General features: G+C 42.1%; 2 protein-coding genes and 1 long non-coding RNA gene across 4 annotated transcripts; 2 read left to right on the forward strand and 1 right to left on the reverse strand.

Moving 5' to 3' along the window:
• The first annotated feature begins 1,921 nt into the window (after window positions 1-1,921).
• On the forward strand, window positions 1,922-9,368 carry pmela (premelanosome protein a). The gene is made up of 12 exons (XM_086199023.1): window positions 1,922-2,085; window positions 3,439-3,534; window positions 3,630-3,776; window positions 4,261-4,395; window positions 5,415-5,576; window positions 5,658-5,942; window positions 6,032-6,898; window positions 6,974-7,138; window positions 7,232-7,334; window positions 7,841-8,046; window positions 8,141-8,231; window positions 8,738-9,368. The coding sequence occupies exons 1-12, from the start codon at window positions 2,025-2,027 to the stop codon at window positions 8,889-8,891; spliced, it is 2,472 nt and encodes an 823-aa protein (XP_086055149.1). The 5' UTR covers window positions 1,922-2,024; the 3' UTR covers window positions 8,892-9,368.
• A 1,558-nt stretch (window positions 9,369-10,926) lies between these two features.
• On the forward strand, window positions 10,927-21,862 carry prph (peripherin). Of its 2 annotated transcripts, XM_086199029.1 has the most exons (10): window positions 10,927-10,973; window positions 15,668-16,100; window positions 18,153-18,213; window positions 18,795-18,890; window positions 19,508-19,672; window positions 19,751-19,876; window positions 19,963-20,183; window positions 20,445-20,497; window positions 20,944-21,020; window positions 21,145-21,862. In XM_086199029.1, exons 2-10 carry the CDS (start codon window positions 15,676-15,678, stop codon window positions 21,214-21,216), a joined length of 1,296 nt encoding a protein of 431 aa, XP_086055155.1. In that variant the 5' UTR covers window positions 10,927-10,973; window positions 15,668-15,675; the 3' UTR covers window positions 21,217-21,862. The 2 variants fall into 2 exon arrangements, with proteins under 2 accessions (XP_086055155.1, XP_086055154.1); XM_086199028.1 differs by lacking the exon at window positions 10,927-10,973 and having other exon boundaries at window positions 15,436-16,100.
• Window positions 11,801-19,355, reverse strand: LOC147267914 (uncharacterized). Its single transcript, XR_015112083.1, has 3 exons — window positions 18,770-19,355; window positions 17,360-17,437; window positions 11,801-16,837 (listed from the first exon to the last, which is right to left on the reverse strand). It is a non-coding gene; the product is annotated as an uncharacterized LOC147267914 (long non-coding RNA).
• Window positions 21,863-22,167: the final 305 nt, after the last annotated feature.

Below are 22,167 nucleotides of genomic sequence, written 5' to 3' on the forward strand. Positions count from 1 at the left end.
AGGACACAGCATCACTGCTGCAAAAAAACCCAAAAAACTAAAACAACAATCACACAAAAATAAAGATTTAATATTTCCTTGAGAACTTTTTTGTTTAGTCCTGGACAAATACTAAGTAACTTGATCTATATATTTTTTAATTTGCTGTGGCTCATTTGTACATAGTTTTTCTGAAAGAGTTATACATGTAACAATAACACAAAAAAAGAAAAACAAGTTATTTATTAATTTTGTATAACAAATCTAGTCCTAACTAAGAACCGGATACAGAATTAGAACAAGACTCAATCCAGCATTTTTTGCCACAATTGCATTCTTTCCTCTAATGTTGTGTAAAAACTTGTTTACAGCGTCACTGTTTTAGTTTAGCATCACTCTGCTTTATTGTAATTAGAGTATCTAGCGGTTTGTGTTACCCTCTCATTTTCTACATGACAAGTCAACATTACTAGAACATAATGTTCGGCATTACAATGGAGGCCAGCAGAATCCCAGGCATGAATAATTAATCGTGGCGTATCAGTGATATCTCGTTCCAGGTATTATTGAGTTTTTTCGTCCTGTGTTTCTAGAAAATACAGTATTATTATTATTTTTTGTCATCAATAGGTAAATAATTGTGGAAATTGATATCAAACATACTTTCATACAGACATTTTGAGATGGATCTGGGTTTTTTGTTTAATTACTTCCGGTATCAATCTGTTAATTCATCTCTAATCTGAATGAGGCTGGGGTCTATAAAGGAGGCTTGCTGTGATAAACCGAGCACGGGTGTGTCTGCTGCAGCCCGGGGTGGACAGCAGGATGCGGAGGAATGGTGAAGAAAATAAAAGGATGCTATTGATTTCACATTCACACACTCATCTTGTGATACACACATAGCTGTACGGTCAGACGTCAAGAATAGGCATGACTTTTAGGGCGGGGTTCTTACAACTATCATTTTCATTCATGCCGGGGCACAAAATATGCTTTATGTTCCAGTAGAATAGATACTTTGATGGCCACAAGGCCTGGCTGGTGAGAGTTTTGTTCATTACACTAAGCATCACACAGCCACCACAATGAAGAATACAGGAGCAGCATCATAGTAAGGAAAACATGCATTGCTCCACATTTCACAGCCTCATTAATAATTGAACGGTTAGGAGTGGAAAAGTGAAGTAATGCAAAAGTTCTTTGAGTTCTCATCGATCAACAATCAAGATTATGATTTAAACTGAAGTGAGAGTTCATAAAATAAGAAAAAAAGTAGCGGTACGTAAGCATTTTATTTAGTGTGGAGTCTGTGGCAACGTTCCCTCGCTAGCACGCACGTAGTGATGCGTTTGTGGATCAACCAACAGTGTTTGACCAGAAGGGAGAGCAACAACAGTTGTGATGGAGACGTATGATGAGAAAAAAAATCCGAGAAGAGTCAAAGTGATTTGGAGTGGGTGCTGCAGACAAAAAAACAATTTGGCATTCAGATGAAAGATTAAAGTGCTGAGATTAAAGTGCTGAGATTAAAGTCTACAACATGAAAAAACTACACGGGTTGTCTTTTTGTGTCATGTTGTTGAACAATCACTGACTGTTACTCCTGATCAAGGAGGAGCGAGAGTTATGAAGCTCATGTTGTCATAGCACTGAAAAAAAAAGTTATATATTTATTATTATTTATATTTAAGATTATTCTGTCAAACGGATATGTAAACAATTAAACCACATACCCACTGAGTGCATTATTTTGTGAAAAACGTGATTAAATGTAAATAATAGTAATAACAACAGTACAGTACAGGAAAAATTAACCTAATACAATTTCAATCTGTCCTTCAGTAAAGGGGGGGGGGGGGGGGCGGTGCCAGACTCACAATGATGTCAGAGGTGAGAAGAAACTTTATGGTAATTAAGGTCCGCCGCCCTCTTAAAGAGAGTGAGGAGACATTTGCCAAATCTCTGTGGGAGTGGTGTTGGGGTTCAGGACTGCTGGGTGAGGATCAGGGCTCAGACAGAGGAGACACACAACCAAAACCAGGATGAGGACCACTGAGACCCTGCTGTTGATCGTACTGGCTTTTACAGCTGCCACTGCCATTAGTGAGTACATCTCTGACTGTCTACCCATCATGAGGACTGGCAAATTTCCTACTTTTACCAAAGTCAAGTTTCTAATGACTCACTTATGGCTTGAAGTTTAAAGTGTTATCAATTGGTTTGAGAAAAAAGAAATATTGTTCTTATCGTGCGAAGTTTGTCTGTACTTTTCCTGAATTTTAAGGTCTGATTTCAAGATGTCACTCAACAGAACTGTAATAATCTATCATTTGTCAAGCTGTAGCGTTTTATTTTTGCTGTGTTTTGCCCCTCCTGAAGTAGCATTTGTAGGTGGAATATTTCCACCAGCACGACTTGATTCATTACACAACCATGACAAACACAATTGGACACAATTATTCTTCCCATTAACTCGTCTGAATCTCTGAGGTAATAATTCTTTGTGCGAACCATAAATTGAACAGCAAATGGAGTTATTGCTTGTTTCACGCTCACAACCTCTGTGGTCTCCTGATTTCGTTTTCTTTCCCATTTACTCTCTGAACAATAGAGCTTAAAGATTTTCCAAGGTGTGTTATATTTTATGTTGCTTTTTCATACCTGTGAAGCATTTGTCATGTTCGTATTAATAACACACTCTCACACACGCACGCGCGCGCACACACGCACGCGCGCGCACACACGCACGCACACACACACACACAGAGTTGTGTTTCCATCATCAGTTCAGAGGACATAACATTGACCCAAAACATGTCTTCATCCTAAAATTTTAAGATTTATCTCATTCAAATTGCTTTTTTGGCCACAAAAGGGAGGCAAGTCTCTGTAATATGAGTGTGTTAGAAGATCTACGTTCCCACAAAATAAGAAATACCTGGTACACACACACACACACACACACACATCCACACACACACACACACACACATCCACACACACACACACACACACACACACACACACACACACACACACACACACACACACACACACACTCTACTTTAAGGAAATAGGCTGCACCACTGTGTGGGATCCCTCATTCCTACCGCCGGGATTACTGATGCTGCTGCTCAGCTGAGAGTCACATGAAAAGGATTGAGGGGGGATTTTCGGTCGTGTGACTCCCACCACCAAGAACCCCGACTCTCCTCAACACCAGACATCACAGCCCTGCTCTCTCATGTGCAGGAACATCTTTGTCTGTATATCCAAATAATTTCTGCAGATGCTTACTTGAGACAATTGTGATCTATCTCTATAAACCTACAGCCCTTCCCCATCTTTGAGGTACATGTGTTGACACAAAGTTTAGAAATGCACATATTGAAATGGTTACACAAAGAAAACCAGAACATATTTTTGCTGCTAAGTTTCAGGGGATCTTTCTTTCAGAGCCCAGAAGTCAGTTCACAAGGTACCGCTCATGGAACTCCCGTATGTATCCCGTGTGGAAAGATGGAGACCCCAGATTCAGGAACTGTTGGTCTGGTGAGGCTTATGGTTATTATCTTCTTTGTGGTGCTAATCCTTTCGGCTTATTTAAACATCTGACATCGTTTGTTATTTTTTCTTATTATTTTCAGGAGGTGAAGTCACATTTGATCTTACGAATGACGCCCCCACACTGACTGGAGCCAGAGCAACTTTTGCAATCAACCTGAATTTCCCACCAAACCAGACAGTTCTCCCTGATGGGCGGGTGGCGTGGGCACGAAACTGCACCGTCAATGGTACGTTTTCTATGAAGAGTTTGGGCTCTGTGTTGTATGATAACCACTTTGTCTATAAATCACCTGCCATACACACACAAAACAATTACACAAGGATTTATTCACAAAATGACCTTCCAAATGTTATTTTCCTCAAACCCTCCTCTACGTCCTGCTGTCCACTTTATTTATTCTTTTTGAATAATTCTTATCTGAAATATTTTGGACAATCATTAACATGCTGTTTTTTTTTTTTAAAGCCTCTATAGCTCATTTTTAACTGCTCTTTCACATTTATTTTTAAATTAGACTTCTACGTTGACATTAAACTTTTACATTTCACACTTTAGAGATAATTACAATAAAATTAAAAAGTCTTACGTAAGAAAAATCTTAATTTATTGTATGATATTAAGATTGTGTCAGTTTCGTGTGGGTTTCTTGTTTTATTGAACTGTTGATGTCTGGTTGTTGGTTCGTGCTCTGTGGCCGTCCTCTCCTTCAGGACAAGAGTATCAGGAGGGTCAGGCTGTGTATCCAGATCAAGACGTTGGGAGGACCGGAGTCTTTCCTGATGGCACACCGTTCACCAGGACCCCAAACAGGAGACCCCAATATGTGTTTGTTTGGAAGACCTGGGGTAAAGATTTTAATGATTAATGCTAAATTAAGATTTAAACCTGCTTCTCAACTTCAAGGAATGCTGTGGGTTATAGCAACCACTTTTACAGAAAAACTTGGTCATGAGAAATCGAATCCTCCAACAACAGGGGTGTTGTATTTGATTCAGATATCAAATCTGCAAATGGACAAGAGCTTCAAATTTTGGGTTATTAAAGCATTAGGGGAAAATTTGCCCTCCAGTCAAGAAATTAATGTTTTGTTTGATTGTTGTATGACAAACAACACTAATGAAAAGTACCTTTTTCATAAGTGAACACACTGGGGCTGTAAAAAATATTTTCAATGTGCTTTTAGCTTAATATTTAAAAACTGTTTTAGAAGAGGTGACTCCTCTTGGCTCTGGACCCACAAGGGACCCAGAGACCCCATGACATAGTTTGATATTTCATCCATCCATTCATCCATTTTCTATACCGCTTATTTGTTAAGGGTCGTGGGGGGGTGTAGCCTATCCCAGCTGACATTGGTTGAGAGGCGGGGTTCGCCATGGATGGGTTACATGTCGATCGCAGGCCCATCAGGAGCAATTAGGGGTTCCGTATCTTGCTCAAGGACACTTGAACATGGTCACTGGGGGAAGTGAGGATTGAACCAGCGACCCTTTGGTTGTTAGACGGCCGCTCCACCTCTGAGCCATGCCGCCCCCTGATATTTGATTCATAGAAATAGCATTAGCTTCAAATTCGTTTTCTTCCTTTGGATGGCTTTGGGCACTGTGTCGAGGTTTATATTGGGCTTAATCTTAGATTAAATTTTGTAAAAAGTAATTAGGTGTCTGCAGTTTATTCAAGTAGACTAATCCAGTCATGGTGACCTGCCAAAAACAGAGTATCACAATGGACCTGCCAATGTTGATACAACACTGCACCTTGAAAATCGCTCTGACTAATCTTGAGAGTCTACATTGTGCCATTTAGCACAGTTTTACTATTAAAACCTATTTGTTGGGAATAAAAGAATTTTGCTGTGTTTAAGGGAAATACTGGCAGGTAGCAGATGGACCCTCCTCCTCACTCACCATCGACACTGACAACGTCGCTCTGGGTTCCTACAATATGGAGGTCGTCATCTATCACTGCCGTGGCCAGGACAAGTTCATCCCCCTTGGCTATGCCTCCACAGTCTTTACCATCACAGGTGACCCATTAAACTATGCTTAGTCTGGTCTACAGTGATTACCTGATCATGACATCAGTACATCCTCCTCTTCATCATCAGACCAAGTTCCCTTCACCATTCAGCTTGCCCAAGTCAACGATGTAAACCAAGATGATTCCAACTTCATCCAGAACCGAGCCATCGCTTTCACCGTCAAGCTGCATGATCCCAGCCAGTATCTCAACAATGCTGATATCAGCTTCAACTGGGACTTTGGTGACAACACTGGTACTCTGATCTCCAGGGAGCGCACTGTCACACACACATACCTCACGATCGGCACTTTCAGACCTCAAGTGATCCTGATGGCAAGCATCTCCAATGGCTGTGGAAACCCCACTGTCGGTAAGATGTTTAATTGTTTTTAGCTTGTACTCATATCCACTGTCTTATGTGGCACAGGGTTTGCTTATGCTCTTGTGCTTTCCTGTCAGTGGTTCCAGCGGATGCTTCTGCTGCTCCCGTAGTAGTTGTGGCAGACTCCACACCTGCAGCTGACCCAGCAGCACCAGTTGAGGGAGGAGATGCAATTGCTCTGGATGTGCCTGCCTCTGATGCCACAAACACAGATGATGCCGAAGCAGCTGAGACCGACACAGAGGCAGTGGAGGTTGCCTCAGTAGCCCCTGCAGGAATTGATGCAGCTGTTGTTCCTGTAGAACAAGATCCAGCTGCTGAAGAGGGCGATGCCGGTGCTGAGGGTGATGTCGCTGCAGAGGGCGATGTTGCCATAGAAGGAGATGTTGCTGCAGAGGGTGACGCCGCTGCAGAGGGTAATGTCTCTGTAGAGGGCGATGTAACTGCAGAGGACGCTGCCGCTGCAGAGGGAGAAGCTGTAGTGGAAGCAGATGTTCCAGCAGATGAGGGGGCCACCGTTGCATCTGTTGCACCTGAAGCTGCAGAGCCAGCGGCAGTGGATGAAACTGCTGTGGTTTCAGATGCAGCTGAGGAAACGGTCGCTGTGATTGACACTGCCGCATCAGCTGCTCCTGTCGCTGAAGGAGAAGAAGCTGCTACTGATGGAGGAGCCACTGTTGCTCCAGAGGTTGCCGACGCTGTTGCTGTTGTTCCTGAGGGAGAAGTAGCTGTTGAGCAAGAAGCTAACATTGTGGCTGCTGATGCTGATGCTGAAGCAGAGGTTGTCCAAGCACAAACAGAATCTCCTGCTGAGAACATCGCAGCTCCTGCAGCCACTGAGGGCACAACTGTCGAAGAGGCACCTGTTGCTAATGCTGCAGCAGATACTGAGGCAGAAACTGTTGAAACAGAGAATGAAGTGGCTGCTGCTGCAATTCCTGCCGGTGAGCCAGTGAAAAATGATTTGCATCCTTCAAGTAAAACATCCGTTAAATGTTTTGTTACATTTATTGTTCCAGAGCAAACAGAAGAAGTTGTTCCAGCTGAAGGTGAAGTTCAAGCAGAGGTGGAAACAGATCCAGCACAGGTTGCCCTCGTCGTGGCTAAAAGACAGGCACCAGAACTCACTGCTGATTGCATGGTCTACCGTTATGGCTCCCTCTCCACCTCTGTGGATGTTGTCCGTAAGTCTACATCTGTTAACCTCATCTGCAGTTCCTTATAACTCAGTAGAACCAGTTTGTCATGATCCATATTGCTCTCTTTCATCCCTGCAGAGGGTATTGAAAGTGTGGAGATTGTACAGGTGTCCAATGTTCTGTCAATGGCGACCGAGTTGGATCAGAACGCTGTGGATGTGACCATTTCCTGTCAAGGAAGGTTGGTATTTGCATCCACCATGTAACCATGTAAACATGTATCACAAAAGTGATCCAAACCACGAGTTGTTGTGGTGGTTGGTCATTTAGGTCAATCTGGCGGACTCGGAGTAGAACAAATCACCCTCATTCTGACTTAACTTGTTACAACCAGCTTGTACAGGCTGCAAGCAACAAATACTGCGATGGGATGTGAGAATCAGTATCACTGGTGTATGTGGGTGAATGTTTATGTTGATAAGTAAGTGATGCATGGTGTTTGCACAAAGGAAAAATAGATTAAAAAACACAATAGGGTCTTCGCCCCTCAGGCCCTAATAAAACAAAGGAACAGCATGGTTGGGTGGGATGTGCAGTAGCAGCACAGCAGCAGCAGTACAGGAGGAAAGCGAGGGCAAATGATGTCTGAGTGGCAGGTTAGGTAGCCTGGGAACACTGGTCAGGTGTGAAAAACAACATGCACATTTATGATTCTCCTCCGTGACATTCCAACTATCCTTCTCTCAGTTTACCAAGTGAGGTCTGCACAGTGATTTCGGACGCTGACTGTATCACACCGATGGAAACAGTCTGTAATGCAGCTTCACCTTCTCCAGACTGCCAAATGATCCTCCGTCAGTTCTTCAACGACTCAGGGGTCTTCTGCATCAATGTGTCTCTGACTAATGACGTCAGTCTTGCTGTGGCAAGTGCTAGAGTCAGTGTGACAGTAGGTGGGTGGAAGAAACATTCATTAAAGCCAAACAAATAGTGGTTGATTGGCATGATATTTTTTTCTCATTTGTGTATTTTGTTTTTTAACTGCAGCCTCTGGTGGTTCTCCCGCTGGAACTGCTGCTACGGTCCTGGGTGTGATGGTTCTTGCCTGTGTCATCTGTTGTATTGGTTTGATGTACAGGTGAGTTCTTGCTTTTGGTTATTTTGAAGAATCAAAAAACTATTGAGAGTAAAACTATGACACTGAGAATTGTGACAAACGTGCAAAATTAAGTTGCTTGTAAGGTGGACTGCAATTATGGTATGGTACATTTTCACTTTTAAACACAAGTTATTTATAGTGCTTTGGATAAAACATAAAATAAGCATGACTTGTAAAAGAAAAACAAGATATCATGCACCACTTTTAAATAGAATATTAAAGAAACCATGTGAGCCAGCATGAAAAAATATGAATACAGGACTGATCAGGACAGCACGGTGGTGCAGTGGTCAGCACTGTCTCTGAGCTACTGATGAACAAAAGTGACCCTGGGTGCTTTAATGCATCTTGTGTGTGTGTGGAAAAAAAATCAAATTATCCCTCAAATTTACTTTGAGTCTCTTTCTTGTTTATTGCTTTTATTTTTTTCCTTTGTCAGGAGTCACATCTCATCACATTTACATGCTTTTTATATTTTAAAACAGGCGTTTCAAGCAGTACCAGCCACTTAGAGAAGAGCACGCTGGGAGTGGTGGCGGCAGCTCAGCAGTAACATCAGTGCCCTTGTTGTTGTGGAACTTGCTGAGTCGACAGTCTCCTGGAGAGAGCCGTCCGCTGCTTCAAGGGAGGATTGTGTGAATATTATCATCATTGTCATAAACTAAACATCTCTAACAGCTTTAAAATAACACACAAATAATACGCTGAAATAATATTGTAACTCCAGAGTCAATGTATTAAACCAGAACCAGTAAATTGAAGCAGCCCTGTGTACAACAAAGGACCGAAGTGTGTAATAAAATATTATAACAGAATTGTTGAAAATTTGTTTGGAGGAAATTAGTATTTATTTTGACCCACATTTTTATCAATTAACACCGATAGTTATAGAGGCCATAATTTATTCTGATATTTCTGGCCGACTTATACCTAACCAAATTGGAAAGTCAAGAACTTGGTACATTTTAGTGCATCCTCCACATCGCTGAACACGTCCATGTTGTTAAGATAAATAAACAGAACTTTATCACTATCATGTTTCTTTTTGTCAGATATTTACTTTGCTGCTGACATGACTACAGACTTATGCATAGACTCTTGTGACATCCATTTTCTATACTGTTTGTCCGTTAAGGGTCGCGGGGGGGGGGGGGGGGGGGTCTGGAGTCTGTCCCAGCTGACATTGAGCGAGAGGTGGGGTTCACCCTGGACGGGTCGCCAGTCCATCACAGGGTCATCAGGAGCAATTCGGGGCTCAGTGCTCTTTTGACATGTAATGGTTAAATTAGACAAGTTTGGCTCCTCAAACTTTGAAACAAAACAAAAGTGTCGGCCAGAAACCTCTTATTCAGAAACCTCTTAGTCAGATTTAGAAAAACTGTGTTACTCCATCAGGGAACTAGTTGGTTAGCCTAAAATCAGCTAACATTTAAGAAAGGGGAAATATCTCTCCAGTTACGTGATATTCAAGGATAGATCATGAGCAACATGCTGAGGTGTAATGTCTGTGGCACAAGTAACAGAGGTCACACACAGTTAGTGCTAAGACTTGTGAATGTTCACCTGTGTCGTCTGGAAAATGGGAAATGAGCAGGGTCTTCTACCTCTCAGTAGATCCACTGCTTCCTTATTGGTGTTTTTGCTTTTGTGTTCAAACGGCTGTTAACATCTTGCAAATTAGCTACATAGCTAAAACTGGACTCTTTACTGAAATGCTGATTAATGTGTATTGTCCCTGTTCAAATAAACATAAACTAAACAAAACCTCATCAACTTTGGTGTAGAAAACAGGAGTATCTGAGATGATGTCGCACTCCTGGAAATTGCAGATGTGTGGTAAAACGAGCACAGCCCACTGACTTGCGTAGCTTCCAACTCATGCTATGATTTATTTACAATAAACCTATCAACAGGAGGCTGGATTAAATGGATCCCTAAACAGATTACACATGAATTCATGCCTTGTCAGCTCTCTGACATGGCAAACTTTTTTCATTACATTTTGGCTGCTGGATACAGTTTAGATCTCCATCTCCACTACTTTCTGTTGTCATGACCCAGTTTTTTTTCCCCCTCTTCGTTTCCTTCCTCATCTGCATTCTGTGTGTGTCTTCATAAATTCTGCTGGGATGTGCGTTGCTGTCGATGGTGGTTGACTGGCCAGCTTCACCAGTGTGCTGGTGTTAACGAGATGTGCAAATGCATTCAGCATGAAACTAAAACCAAAGTGGAAACAGTTGAAAAATCTCTTAAAGAGTTCATTCTAAGCTAAAAAAAAACAAAACAAAACAAAACACATCAGTTCCCACTTTTTGGTGATTATACATTATATAGATTTAATTATTACATTCAGTTTCTGCCAAAAGACCCCTCTAAATCCTTTGCCATGTTCCTTTAATGTCCTCAACGGTTAAAGAGCAGGTAGAGCTGCATGACACCGCTGCTAAGGAATAAAATACAATAGAAGTGAAGGATTTTTTGAGAAAACAGGCTGTAACTAATAACTGTAAAACCACATCATGAATGTTGAGATTTACACAGCATAAGCAGAAACTGTCTACCTTCATACACTGAGCAGACAAAGGGCTGCAGACACTAACAGGCACATCATATGACAAACTGGTGCAGAAAAAAAAGGGCTGACGTCATTGCAGCAAATTTCTTTAATGGAAGAAGCAAAATGGCAGGATGATGTGGGCTGAGGGGGGACTCAAAGGCAAGGTGAGCATGCATGAGTTATCTTCTTATAAATTGTTCATCAAGAATGTTGTGTTGAAATGTCTGCTTTCGCTGGTTTCAAATAAGACCGGTAAATATTTTGCAACCTCTCTCATCAAGACGGGATATTGCAGGGGGCTGCTTGCTCTGGCATGCATCATTCATGCATGCTCTACCCCACATGCTCTCTTTACTCACATAACTATTCCAAATGAATATCCTCCTACACTGCAGTGCACCATTACAGTAATTACTAAACACATTCATTTATCATTCTTGACTGATAATTGGTCTCTTGGTAGCATGTAGCACGACTGCTGTTTGGCCAGTACATTAACTCCTGATGTGCTCTGCAGTGAGAACAGCCCTGCATTTAACCCCGCCCAAATCCCACATTTAAACAAATTAAATCAGGGCGTGCGGGATTAAATGTTCAATGTTGAACCCCGCCCCATTCTGCACACTGCAGCCGCGTACTCTTCCGCTTTAACAGATGATCTCCATCTCGGCCTTGTCAACCCTGACAGCCTGGTCAGAACTGCAGCCTGGGAAGATCACAACTTCTGTCTCCTTTTGTCCCAGTCAAAGCCTGACATCATCACTAAGTCAGAGGTTGGAGAGAATTTCCCCTGTTACTCAGGTAACAAGATCAGAGTAACAAATTGGATAAGCATATGCTTTGTAAACCATAAAAGAAATTGAAACTGATAACTGCTGAACTGCAACACCCCCCAGTGGCGGTATTAAATAAAACGGTGTCACACCAAAACGGTTCTTTCTCTCGTATGTAATACCCCCCCACCCCCAACCCCAACCCCCCTGGGTACGTGGTTAAGTGTTTCTCATCACATTTGGGAGGGTCCACAAGTACTTCAGTGCAGACGTCACTGTGCAGCCAAAATGAATGACCTTGCAGTCTGAATGCCCTGTCAGCACTCATCAGGAGTCATCCATGTACACAAACAGGACAGAACCGTATGTACTCTTCACTTCTCTGCCTGCTGCGTAGCGTATATCTGACCTTACCTCTTCAAAATGTGAAAAGCCCTGCTGTTTTTCTAACCCACCAGTGTTTAGTCATCTTAGCACAAGTAAGGACCATACAACCTTGAACCTGTCAATAAGTTTATTTTTGAGAGGGTAATGTGTAAATGAAGTTGGAGTTCATGTCCAACTGCAAACTTGCAAATATGTGTTATCGTAACTTGACAAAAATAAAAATAATTTCTGGATGTATTGTTGTCTTTTAATGTTGACCAACCTCATGGCACTGCATGTAAGACATCTCCAAGAACAAACTGCTCTTTCGCAGGGGGTTTTGTACGGCTTCTTCAGCTTCAACGCAAACCATCCACCACAGTCGACATCATTTGCAGATACATGTCTAAATATGGACATCCCACAGTTTACCAGACAGGAGAGGAAAGCCCCGATGACCCTCCTCTGAAGATTTAATTAAGTTTCCCCCTTTGACTCTAGAGAAAATGTCATAACAACCCATGACAACCACACAATGAGGTGCATCGATGCAGGCAAGATAAATGGCAAGACAATATGACCACTTAATGGTGATTACTGGAATAAAAACTGTAGCGCTGCAGACCAAAACAATCCTTTTCACTGTTTTCCCTGAATCAAACTAAACCATAATCTTGCCCCAAATGTTAAAGCTTCCAATTTCTTGCTATATTTTAATTGTAGCTTATTTGAAGCAACTACCATAATTCACATGCCCTGATATAAAAAAAACTGCTCATTTAAAAAAAACAAAAAACTGATCTACATGAAAATTTAAACTGCCTTTCTTTTCTTTTAACATGGTAGTGGTAAGACCACTATGAATCACCAAATTCTGGGATTTTTCTTTTTAAAAAGTTGAAGCGTGCCAACTGAGATTTGCATGACGTGACAGGTAAGCGTTGCTTTAATCTCAGCTCTGCTGTGTTGTTGCTGCTGTTCAGGAGCCACACCCAAAACGCGAACATCGCTTAGGAAAATGTGCTAGATCTTGTGCCTTTATAATGAAAATATAATAAAAGATGCAAATACCATATATTCCCATAAAACTTCTATCTAAATAGCTATTGAGATTTGAAATATGACACACAGGTTGCGAGCGCAACCCATGGAAATGGAATGGAAACAGATATTCTAGCTTGATCCTGACAAAGAGGCTTGATTGGATTTATGGGCCCTTTGGGAATGATCTGAGAACCAGAAGGATCAATGGCTAATGGTAACATCTGGCAGGAGGTTTGTGTTACTGATCCAGCTCCAAAATCTTAAGGTTGTATGTTTTTGACATACATGCTAGTATTTGCTAACACGTGGTCTAAATATTGCTAAAAATAATCTCAAGGGATAGGCAGGGAAAGTGAAGCAGATTAAGCAACGGAAAGTAAAATGTGCTGTGACCAGAGAATGAGACACAGAGGGAGGTAGAGCGAGGAGAGAGATAGTGACCATAAAGCAGGTTGATTAAATTACCGGGCGATGACTAATATGACACAGAACGCCAGACCTCGGCAGTAGCAGGCATGCAGCAGCAAGAGCAAAATCAAGTCTGTGTTTGTGAATGGTTTTACAACAGCTCGCTTCAGGGAAACCCAAAGTTACATCTCACTGAGTGCCAAAAACATGGCACTACATATTGTATTTGGCTGTGTATTATATTGGATATATAAGAGCATAAATGGATGGGAGGAATTGAGCACCACTGGTGACACAAAGGAAAGAGAGTACCACACCCAGTCGCCACTGAGCATGCCCAGAATTACATCAACTTTATACTGGAGTAGAAGCCTGTCTGCAGACCTCAATTAAAATGACTATAGAGCTCTCTCTCTCTCTCTCTCTCTCTCTCACACACACACACACACACACACACACACACACACACACACACACACACACACACACACACACACACAGCACTCTCTTTGAGGGGCCCAACATGGACATTCATCTATATCCATTCCCTACAGCCCCTTAAATTAACCATCACAACTGAATGCCTGACCCCTGACCCCTGACCCTAACCCTAATTCCAAGCCCAACCCTAAAAGCATTTTTTAAAATCTTTACCCCTAACCAGCTGTTTAAACTTTGGGTCTAGGTAGAACATAGTCTTGATCCCAGTTGCACATGCCAACCCCAATCATCTGATCTTAGGTCTGTTTTCCCATGGTTCTGCCGGGGGGGGGGGGTAACTGACTTAAGAATGACTTGCGTTCTTTTCCAGGAGACTTGCACTGACAGGAGCTTAAGTTTTCACCCGATGTCATAAAGATTTTTGTTACAGGTACAAGTTGCAGTAGCACGAGGAATATGACACCGAATACATGAAGTACCTTTTACCTTTCTTTTCAAGCTGTTGTACCTACACTAGCATGTACAATGTTTTATAGTATCGAATGGTGTCTAAGTTACAGCTTAATGCTCGCAGTGATTGATTCAGAAATGTAAAACTGACACCGCAGTAGATGTACGTGCAACAGACAGGAAAAGTCCAGGTGAAAATAATCATGTTCAAGGAGCCTGCAAACCATTTAACTTACTGGACTTCTCTTCCAATATGCCTTCATTAGCCTCAATTCACACACCTCTGCTGAAACATCAACTAATTAATATGCTCTTCATAGTCTTATAACGGTCTTGTTTCTGATCTGGTGACTGACAAAAAGACAAATGGGAGATTCTGAGATAATCTGATATAATATATACAGCAGGACCTACTTGTGTTGTTGCAGTTAAAATTCCAACAATGCGCATTTTGATCATGTCTACTCCCCGGAACTGCAGCAAGAAAGTTATTTGGCAACGTGTGTCTGCAACATGGATTCCTGGATGTAGTGCATTTCAAAGGGATAGAATAACTGCAGAGTCATGGCTCTGCCCCAGACACCCAGGATATCAATAAAGTATTGCTTTACTGTAAAAGGAGAGAAAGACAGAGTGGAGAAGCCAGGACAGAAGGAGGGAGGCAAATGGAACATCATTTAATCCCATGTGATTTAATTCAAGCCTCAGTTTCATCATTTCTTATTATGATATATACATCAGAAAACCTGGCACATGTGCTGGTAATATTAAGAATATCAAAGTGAGTGGAAGTACACGTGAAGAATATGACTGAATCAGAATTAAGACTTGATAAATAAGTGCTGGTGCAAAGTGTCAAAGAAGACATAAATCACAAAAGGTGGTCATGAGGAGAAATCTTTAGTTATTGAAGCAATAATGTGGACGCCAGTCTGCCAAGCGCTCTGGTTAAAAGGGTGGAGCTGTCGAGACGGAGAATAAGACGGAGTGCCGGTGAAGGGACAGAGAGGCAGGGTCTGTTTCTGAGGAGCAGGGAGTGGCCTGAGCTCGCCTGCTGAAGAGTGATTGAGAAAGGAAGGGTCCATGTGGGTGGGGTGAGGAAAAGTGAGGGAGGGGGAGGCGCGAGGATGATGGGATTGCCAGCCTGAGAGGATAAAAAGCCCCAGCACTCGAATGTCCTGTTGCTTGACGAGCATCTTCTAGCTTCGCTACCTCTCCGACTCTTACAGCATCAGCGACAAAGAGCAGAACAAGACCAACCATGAGCCATTCTTCAATGCATACCTCCACTTCCTACAGGCGCACCTTCGGAAGCCCTCACCCCATCGCTATGTCCTCTTATTCCAATGTATCCTCTCGTGTGCCCCTCTCTTCAGGGCGCTACATGCGTTCCATGTCACCTGTGGTTTCCTCCCGCGCCAACACCTACCATCAACAGCGCTCCCGCTCCAGTGCCCAGGCCCCTCGCCTCACCTATGACAAGGTGGACTTTACCCTGGCTGAAGCCATCAACCAGGAGTTCCTAACCACCCGCAGCAATGAGAAGGCCGAGCTGCAGGAGCTCAACGACCGCTTTGCCAGCTTCATCGAGAAGGTGCGCTATCTCGAGACGCAGAATGGTGCACTGCAGCAAGAGCTCAACCAGTACAAAGGCCAGCAGCAGCATGGCCAGCCTAACCGTGCCACCGAGATCTTCCAGGAGGAGCTGAGGGAGCTGCGGCGCCAGATGGATGCCATCGGCAAGGAGAGAGACCAGTACCAAGTAGAGAGGGACAACCTGGCTGAGGATCTGACCCTGCTCAAACAGAGGTTTGTAATCACCACGTGGTAGATAGAGAGATAGACAGATAGATAGGTTTTGTGTGTGTGTGTGTGTGTGTGTGTGTGTGTGTGTGTGTGTGTGTGTCACAATAACTGCAGAGTCCACTCTAAACAGAGGGGAGGTGGAGTCACTGGATGCCTGCCTCATGTGTCCAGTGATACTCTAGGGCGTGGCACTGGTGAGCAGCAGCGTGATACATGACACTGCTGTGCATCTTCTCTATAGCAGTGTATCAGCCTGCATATCCTCAACTTTCCATATTTAAACATGAATTAATGTTATATGGCAATGTGAAAAATTAGATCAGGATGTACACATTATTCATTTATTAATCATTAATGGTTTCCTTAATTTCCTTAGAATCACACAATCAAATATTCTAGGGCTAAACAAAATGTGGCCCTTGGGCCAAACCCCTGTAAGGTTTGATATGGTCTGCCACATGTACAACAACAACAACAACAACAATATAATAATAATAATAATAATAAATCAATTTTCTATACCACTTATCTGTTAAGGATTGGGGGAGCCTGGAGCCTATTCCAGTTGACATTGGGTGAGAGGCGGGGTTCGCCCTGGACGGGTCGCCAGTCCATTGCAGGCCCATCAGGAGCAATTAGGGGTTCAGTATCTTGCTCAAGGACACTTTGACATGGTCACCGGGGGAAGTGAGGATCGAACCAGCGACCCTTCACCACTCCACCTCTGAGCCATGCTGCACCTAATAATAATAATAATAATAATAACAATCATCATCATATGCACACATCTATACTGTAAATTGCTGTTAATGCTTTTTGTGCAATAATTTCTTTAAATGAGTGGGATCCTCGTTATGTTTTAATTTTTCTAGAATTTTAATTTCTTGTGTTACAGTTTTTTCTGGTTTAGCTGACGTCTTAGATACATGTGAAAAATTGACCTGTTGTGTGAGGGAAGCAAATCTCCAAATATATATTTGTAATATATTTATGTAACAGCCACATATACAGTATTACAATCACTTTTTGATCTTGTGTTATTTTGCATTTTTGGCAAACCATATGTCATAGTTTTGGCCAACCAAGGGAAAAAGTTTGGGCCCCCCTGATGTATACATACAGGGAGAAGAGGGGAGATAGGAGGAGGGGCCTGATACTGGGAGGGGCAGGGAGGGGACAGAGAAAAAATGGGAGCAGAGGAAGAGGGGTTGGTTTAACTGGCGTGATGAGAGGAGCGTCAGAAAAAAATCAATGTGACTCACTGACTCCATTAGGTGTGTTTTCAGTGTCCCTCTGCACTGATGGGATGGTGCCAGAGACCCCATTAGGACAAAGCACCCCTGTAACATAGCATGAATTAAAGATGAGGAATCAGGATCCGCCATGCGATGCTGTCCACACTAATCTACTTTATGTTCAGCCTGGGCTTGACTTGTGTCTGACAGGACAGACGGTGCTGGACTCATCCACTCATCTGCACCACAGAAGGACCATCAGACAAATAAGTTAGCAGCATAAGCAGCGAAGGAACCAAATCATGGATCTGACATTGTGACAACTCATCGCTTCAACTGTCTTTGCTGCAGCTTTATAAGAAGACATTTATCATAAATCTTCATGCGTCTCACTTCGCTCGGTTTTGTGATTTTTTTTTTTTTAAGCAAAAAAGCCTGAGGAGTGCGTCAGGTTGCAGGGCATTTTACTAGTGTCCTCAAAAATGTTACTCAATCCTCTTGACAATTATGGTAAGTGTGTATATCTAGTACCCCGTTTACAGAGTGGACAACCTTATTAATGTTATTAGCTGAGGGGAGCAGCTGCTGCTCCCACCGGGTGCCCTCCCAAAACCTTTTACAGGACAATGAATCAACAAATTGATCCAGGAAGCTTTTTACCAGCTGATGCCCTGTTGCAACCCTAGACAATGAGGTTGGGGTGGCTGAGGAAAAAAAAAACAAACAACCTGTCTCCCATCTGTGACAGGAAGATTACTGATGTCTGAAATGAGTTGTTAGATTATCTGAAACATTTTGTGTATTTATGTGTTTTATTAAGGCTGGAGGAAGAAACCCAGAAGAGGGCAGATGCTGAGAATAACTTGATTGCCTTCCGCAAGGTAAGCACTCTCAACCATGACCACAAGAGTGGTATTGACCACAGGTCAGAATAAACTACTTTGATTTATCGCCTACAAGTCCAGAATCACTCTGTAGTGGGTAGTAATATATAATATAACAGATCAGAGCTGCTTTATATCTTGTTATTTATCCACACTATTAGCAGATTTAGCACAGTTTTGCTAAAGCTTCTTAATGGAACATTTTTAGGGAATGTGGTACATTTTATCTGGTGAACATCTGCAGGTTAGCATCATCATCATGAGACTGCTATTGTACAGATGTTAGCACTTCCCTCAAAGCACAGCAGCTGAGCTGACACAGCTGACAGTTTTGAGAGTTAAGCTAGCAAGGCTGTAGACTTTTGCTCATCTATTCTAAAAGCAGTTAACTACTCTGTCTTTGAGAATTAGAAGCTCCATCACATTAATTCTAACACAAACAACAACAAAAATTAATATTGAAGCATAAGAAAAAATAACTAGATGAAACAATGTAAAAAAAAACCCAAACTAAACTTATTAGGAAATGCTCTGGAAATAACTGATATGATACCATGTTGATGTCATACACCCTCTAGGATGTGGATGACGCCACCTTGTCCCGTCTGGAGCTGGAGAGGAAGATTGAGTCTCTGATGGATGAGATTGAATTACTCAAGAAGATCCATGATGAAGTAGGTGCCGCTTCATCCCCACCTCTCAACCGAACATGCAGAAATTAAAAAAAAAAAAAAAAAATCCATGACAATCTGCTCTGCCGAGGACAACGTAAACACTAAAAGCTGCTATGTAGCTTTATCGAGAACAACCTACAGAGCAGAATACTACTCATGATACAACTTCATTGCAACAACCGGTTCAGTGATAAACTGATCAACAGTCCAAGAAATAACACAACGTGTAACTTAGCATCTAATGATGTGTTGGTTCGTTTTAATCTTCATGTTTTTCTTACCTCTGCAGTATGGAAAAATATATCTCATTCAGGAGCCTACGGGCCATAGAAAATATTATAGTGGTCAAGAGTAATTTGAACTCCTGTCAAACCAAGCTGAAGTTTAACTGGACACAGACACAAGCAGCCAGAACATTTGATCCACCAACAGTCATTACAAACTACAATGCGACTGTGCTGCAATAAGAACTGTTGCACCAGGGAGTACTGAGAGATATTCATAATACCACGTCTCAGTATAAACCAGCACACTTGAACAACACCAAAATGACCATTAAAGTAAAAACACAATTAAAAACTCAACATTACAATCTGTTTGTATGTGTGTATTTTCAGGAAATCCAGGATGTACAAGTGAGTGTGCAGACCCATCAGCTGAGGATGGAAGTAGACAACACCTCCAGGCCTGACCTCACTGGTGCTCTGAGGGACATCCGGGCCCAGTATGAAACCATAGCTATGAAGAACATGCAGGAGTCTGAGGACTGGTACAAGTCCAAGGTAGGCAGACGGAAAGACAGACAACTAACACAAGGAAACCCCTACACAAGCTCACGTATTTCATCTTTGTTTTTGCAGTTTGCTGATTTGACTGAGTCTGCTAAACGTAACAGTGATGCTCTGAGACTGGCCAAGCAGGAGGCTGGTGAGTCCAGGAGGCAGATTCAGTCTCTCAACTGTGAAATTGATGCTCTCAAGAACACGGTGAGACTAAACATTCAACTTTTATTCTTCTGGATGACCTCACCTTATGCAGATGACACCCTAATGCTTTCATGACACGCTTTCAGAACGAAGCGCTGCTGAGGCAGATGCGTGAAATGGAGGACCAGTTTGGCAATGAGATTGCTAACTACCAGGACAATGTGGGTAGACTGGAGGAAGAGATTCGCCACCTGAAGGACGAGATGGCTCGCCACCTTCGGGAGTACCAGGACCTCCTCAATGTCAAAATGGCTCTTGACATTGAGATTGCTACTTATCGTAAACTGCTGGAAGGCGAGGAGAGCAGGTGAGGATGTTTGTCTGATCATAATCAAGATAAGAGTTTTCTAGTTGTTCATCAAATGCAAAATGGATATACAGTAGTATAAACGACAGTATTTTATTTCTGACTTTTCTTGATGTTTACAGTTTTGAGCTGAGGGCTGTAAACCATCAGTGTTTTATTCCAGTGCTTTCAACAGTCATGAACCTCAAGTCTAAAATGACCATTGAAAATGAATTGGTGCAATAAGTGGTATAATAGCCACACGTAACTTTTGTGTTTCAGGATTACTGTACCTATCCTCAACATGGGCATGACAAACCACATTGGTGACCGAGGTGAGCTGTAGTTCTGTTTTACTCTGATAAAACACAGGTTACCAAAGTGGTGACCTTTAAGTGTAATCTTGACAAAGTACCACATAAAAATGTGTATTGAAAGACGTGATTATGAAATTAACTCCGGGCTTATGAGTTTGTCAATATCACACAGCCCTAAGAACGGATACAAAAAAAAAAGCAGATGAATTCTACGTCGTCTTTAAATTCAGTTGTGCTGGACGGGCCTGTCAGTGTGTGAGCAGGGTCCTGAGCTGAAAAGTTTGGGAACCCCTAACATAATAAAAGATATAACAGTAATGAAAGATGATGACAGTTTCACTGTCAAATAGCAATTCCTGATGTGACTTACATGCGAAGCGAATCTGCATGAAAAATCATGTCCTTAAAAAAAGAAGTCTTTTTGTTAAAATGAAAATGCATCAGAATATAAATGTTTTATGCAGACTATGAATCAACTCCAGACAGTGGGAGCAGCAAGAGGACTGTTGTGATCAAGACGGTTGAGACCAGGGATGGAGAGGTACAGGGACTTGCAAAAATGGCATCATGAGATAACATTAAAAATAATAACAATTCTTGAGTGGAAAACCTGTGAGAAACAGTGGCGCGGTGTATTACATATTTATGTTTTCTTTCTTGGTCAGGTGGTGAAGGAATCCAGGAGGGAGAAGGAGAGAGAATCAGCGCGCAACGAAAAGGACGACAAGGACGAGTGAATAAAATATGAAAAGATAATGTGACAGCCAGTGTCATGATAAATACAAAAATAAGAGAAAAACAACACCCTCTGGCCAATATTGTCCTCATTCCAACTATTTATGTGTTTCATTGTCTAGCAGAGTCTCTCAGTATAGATGCAATGTTGAATGAATCCCTTAAGACAGTGTCACCGGTGCTATTAAAGCTGCTTTACTTCTTAGACTCAATGGTGTCATCCGTAGAACGAAGCAAAACCACTTCATTAACATACACCACCTGAGGCCTTTATTTACAGTGCAATCCTGTGGAATCCTTAGATGACCACGCATTTGTAGCAAAGCATTAAGCTGCAGTTTAAAAATAGTGTAAGAGAATCATAGATACACGTGTATGACTTACTAACAGAATTAGAACACTGCCCGCTAGTCCACACACACACACGCGCGCGCACACACACCATAAAAACATCCATCAATAACAAATGAACATATTAGCATTGGTTTTAGGTGCTTTGCTGTCCTTTTCCTCTCCCAGAACGCCAAAGACATCATCAGCTATCAATAAACATGTAACATGTAAGAAAATGATGACACTGAAAAGATGAGAGCTGTGTGTATCTGGTACTATCAATGAATGATTATGTAAGTGCAAATAAACTCAACTGGAGCCAATTTGTGTTTTCTGTTCACACTGTTCTACTTGGTGTATGGAGGATGTTCTGAACTACTTTGACCAAGAGCATTTTGGACTTTCAGACCAAAACATAAGAGCGTCTTAAACCACTCCTGTCTAGGGACAAGCTTGGATATTTATTACCTTCGAAGGAAATACGACTTGCATGATAGAGGCTTTTCTCATCTACCCACCATTGACAGCTCTTTAAAAAACATTCATCCATTCATACATCCAGGAATCGGACCGGGCAGCAGCCAAAGCTTCCCCAGCTTGGATAAAAATAGCTTCCCTCG

Source organism: Aulostomus chinensis, chromosome 3 (genome assembly GCF_037954235.1).
Source record: "Aulostomus chinensis isolate RoL2024-O1b breed Wild chromosome 3, RoL_Achi_v1.0, whole genome shotgun sequence".
Lineage (NCBI taxonomy): Eukaryota > Metazoa > Chordata > Actinopteri > Syngnathiformes > Aulostomidae > Aulostomus > Aulostomus chinensis.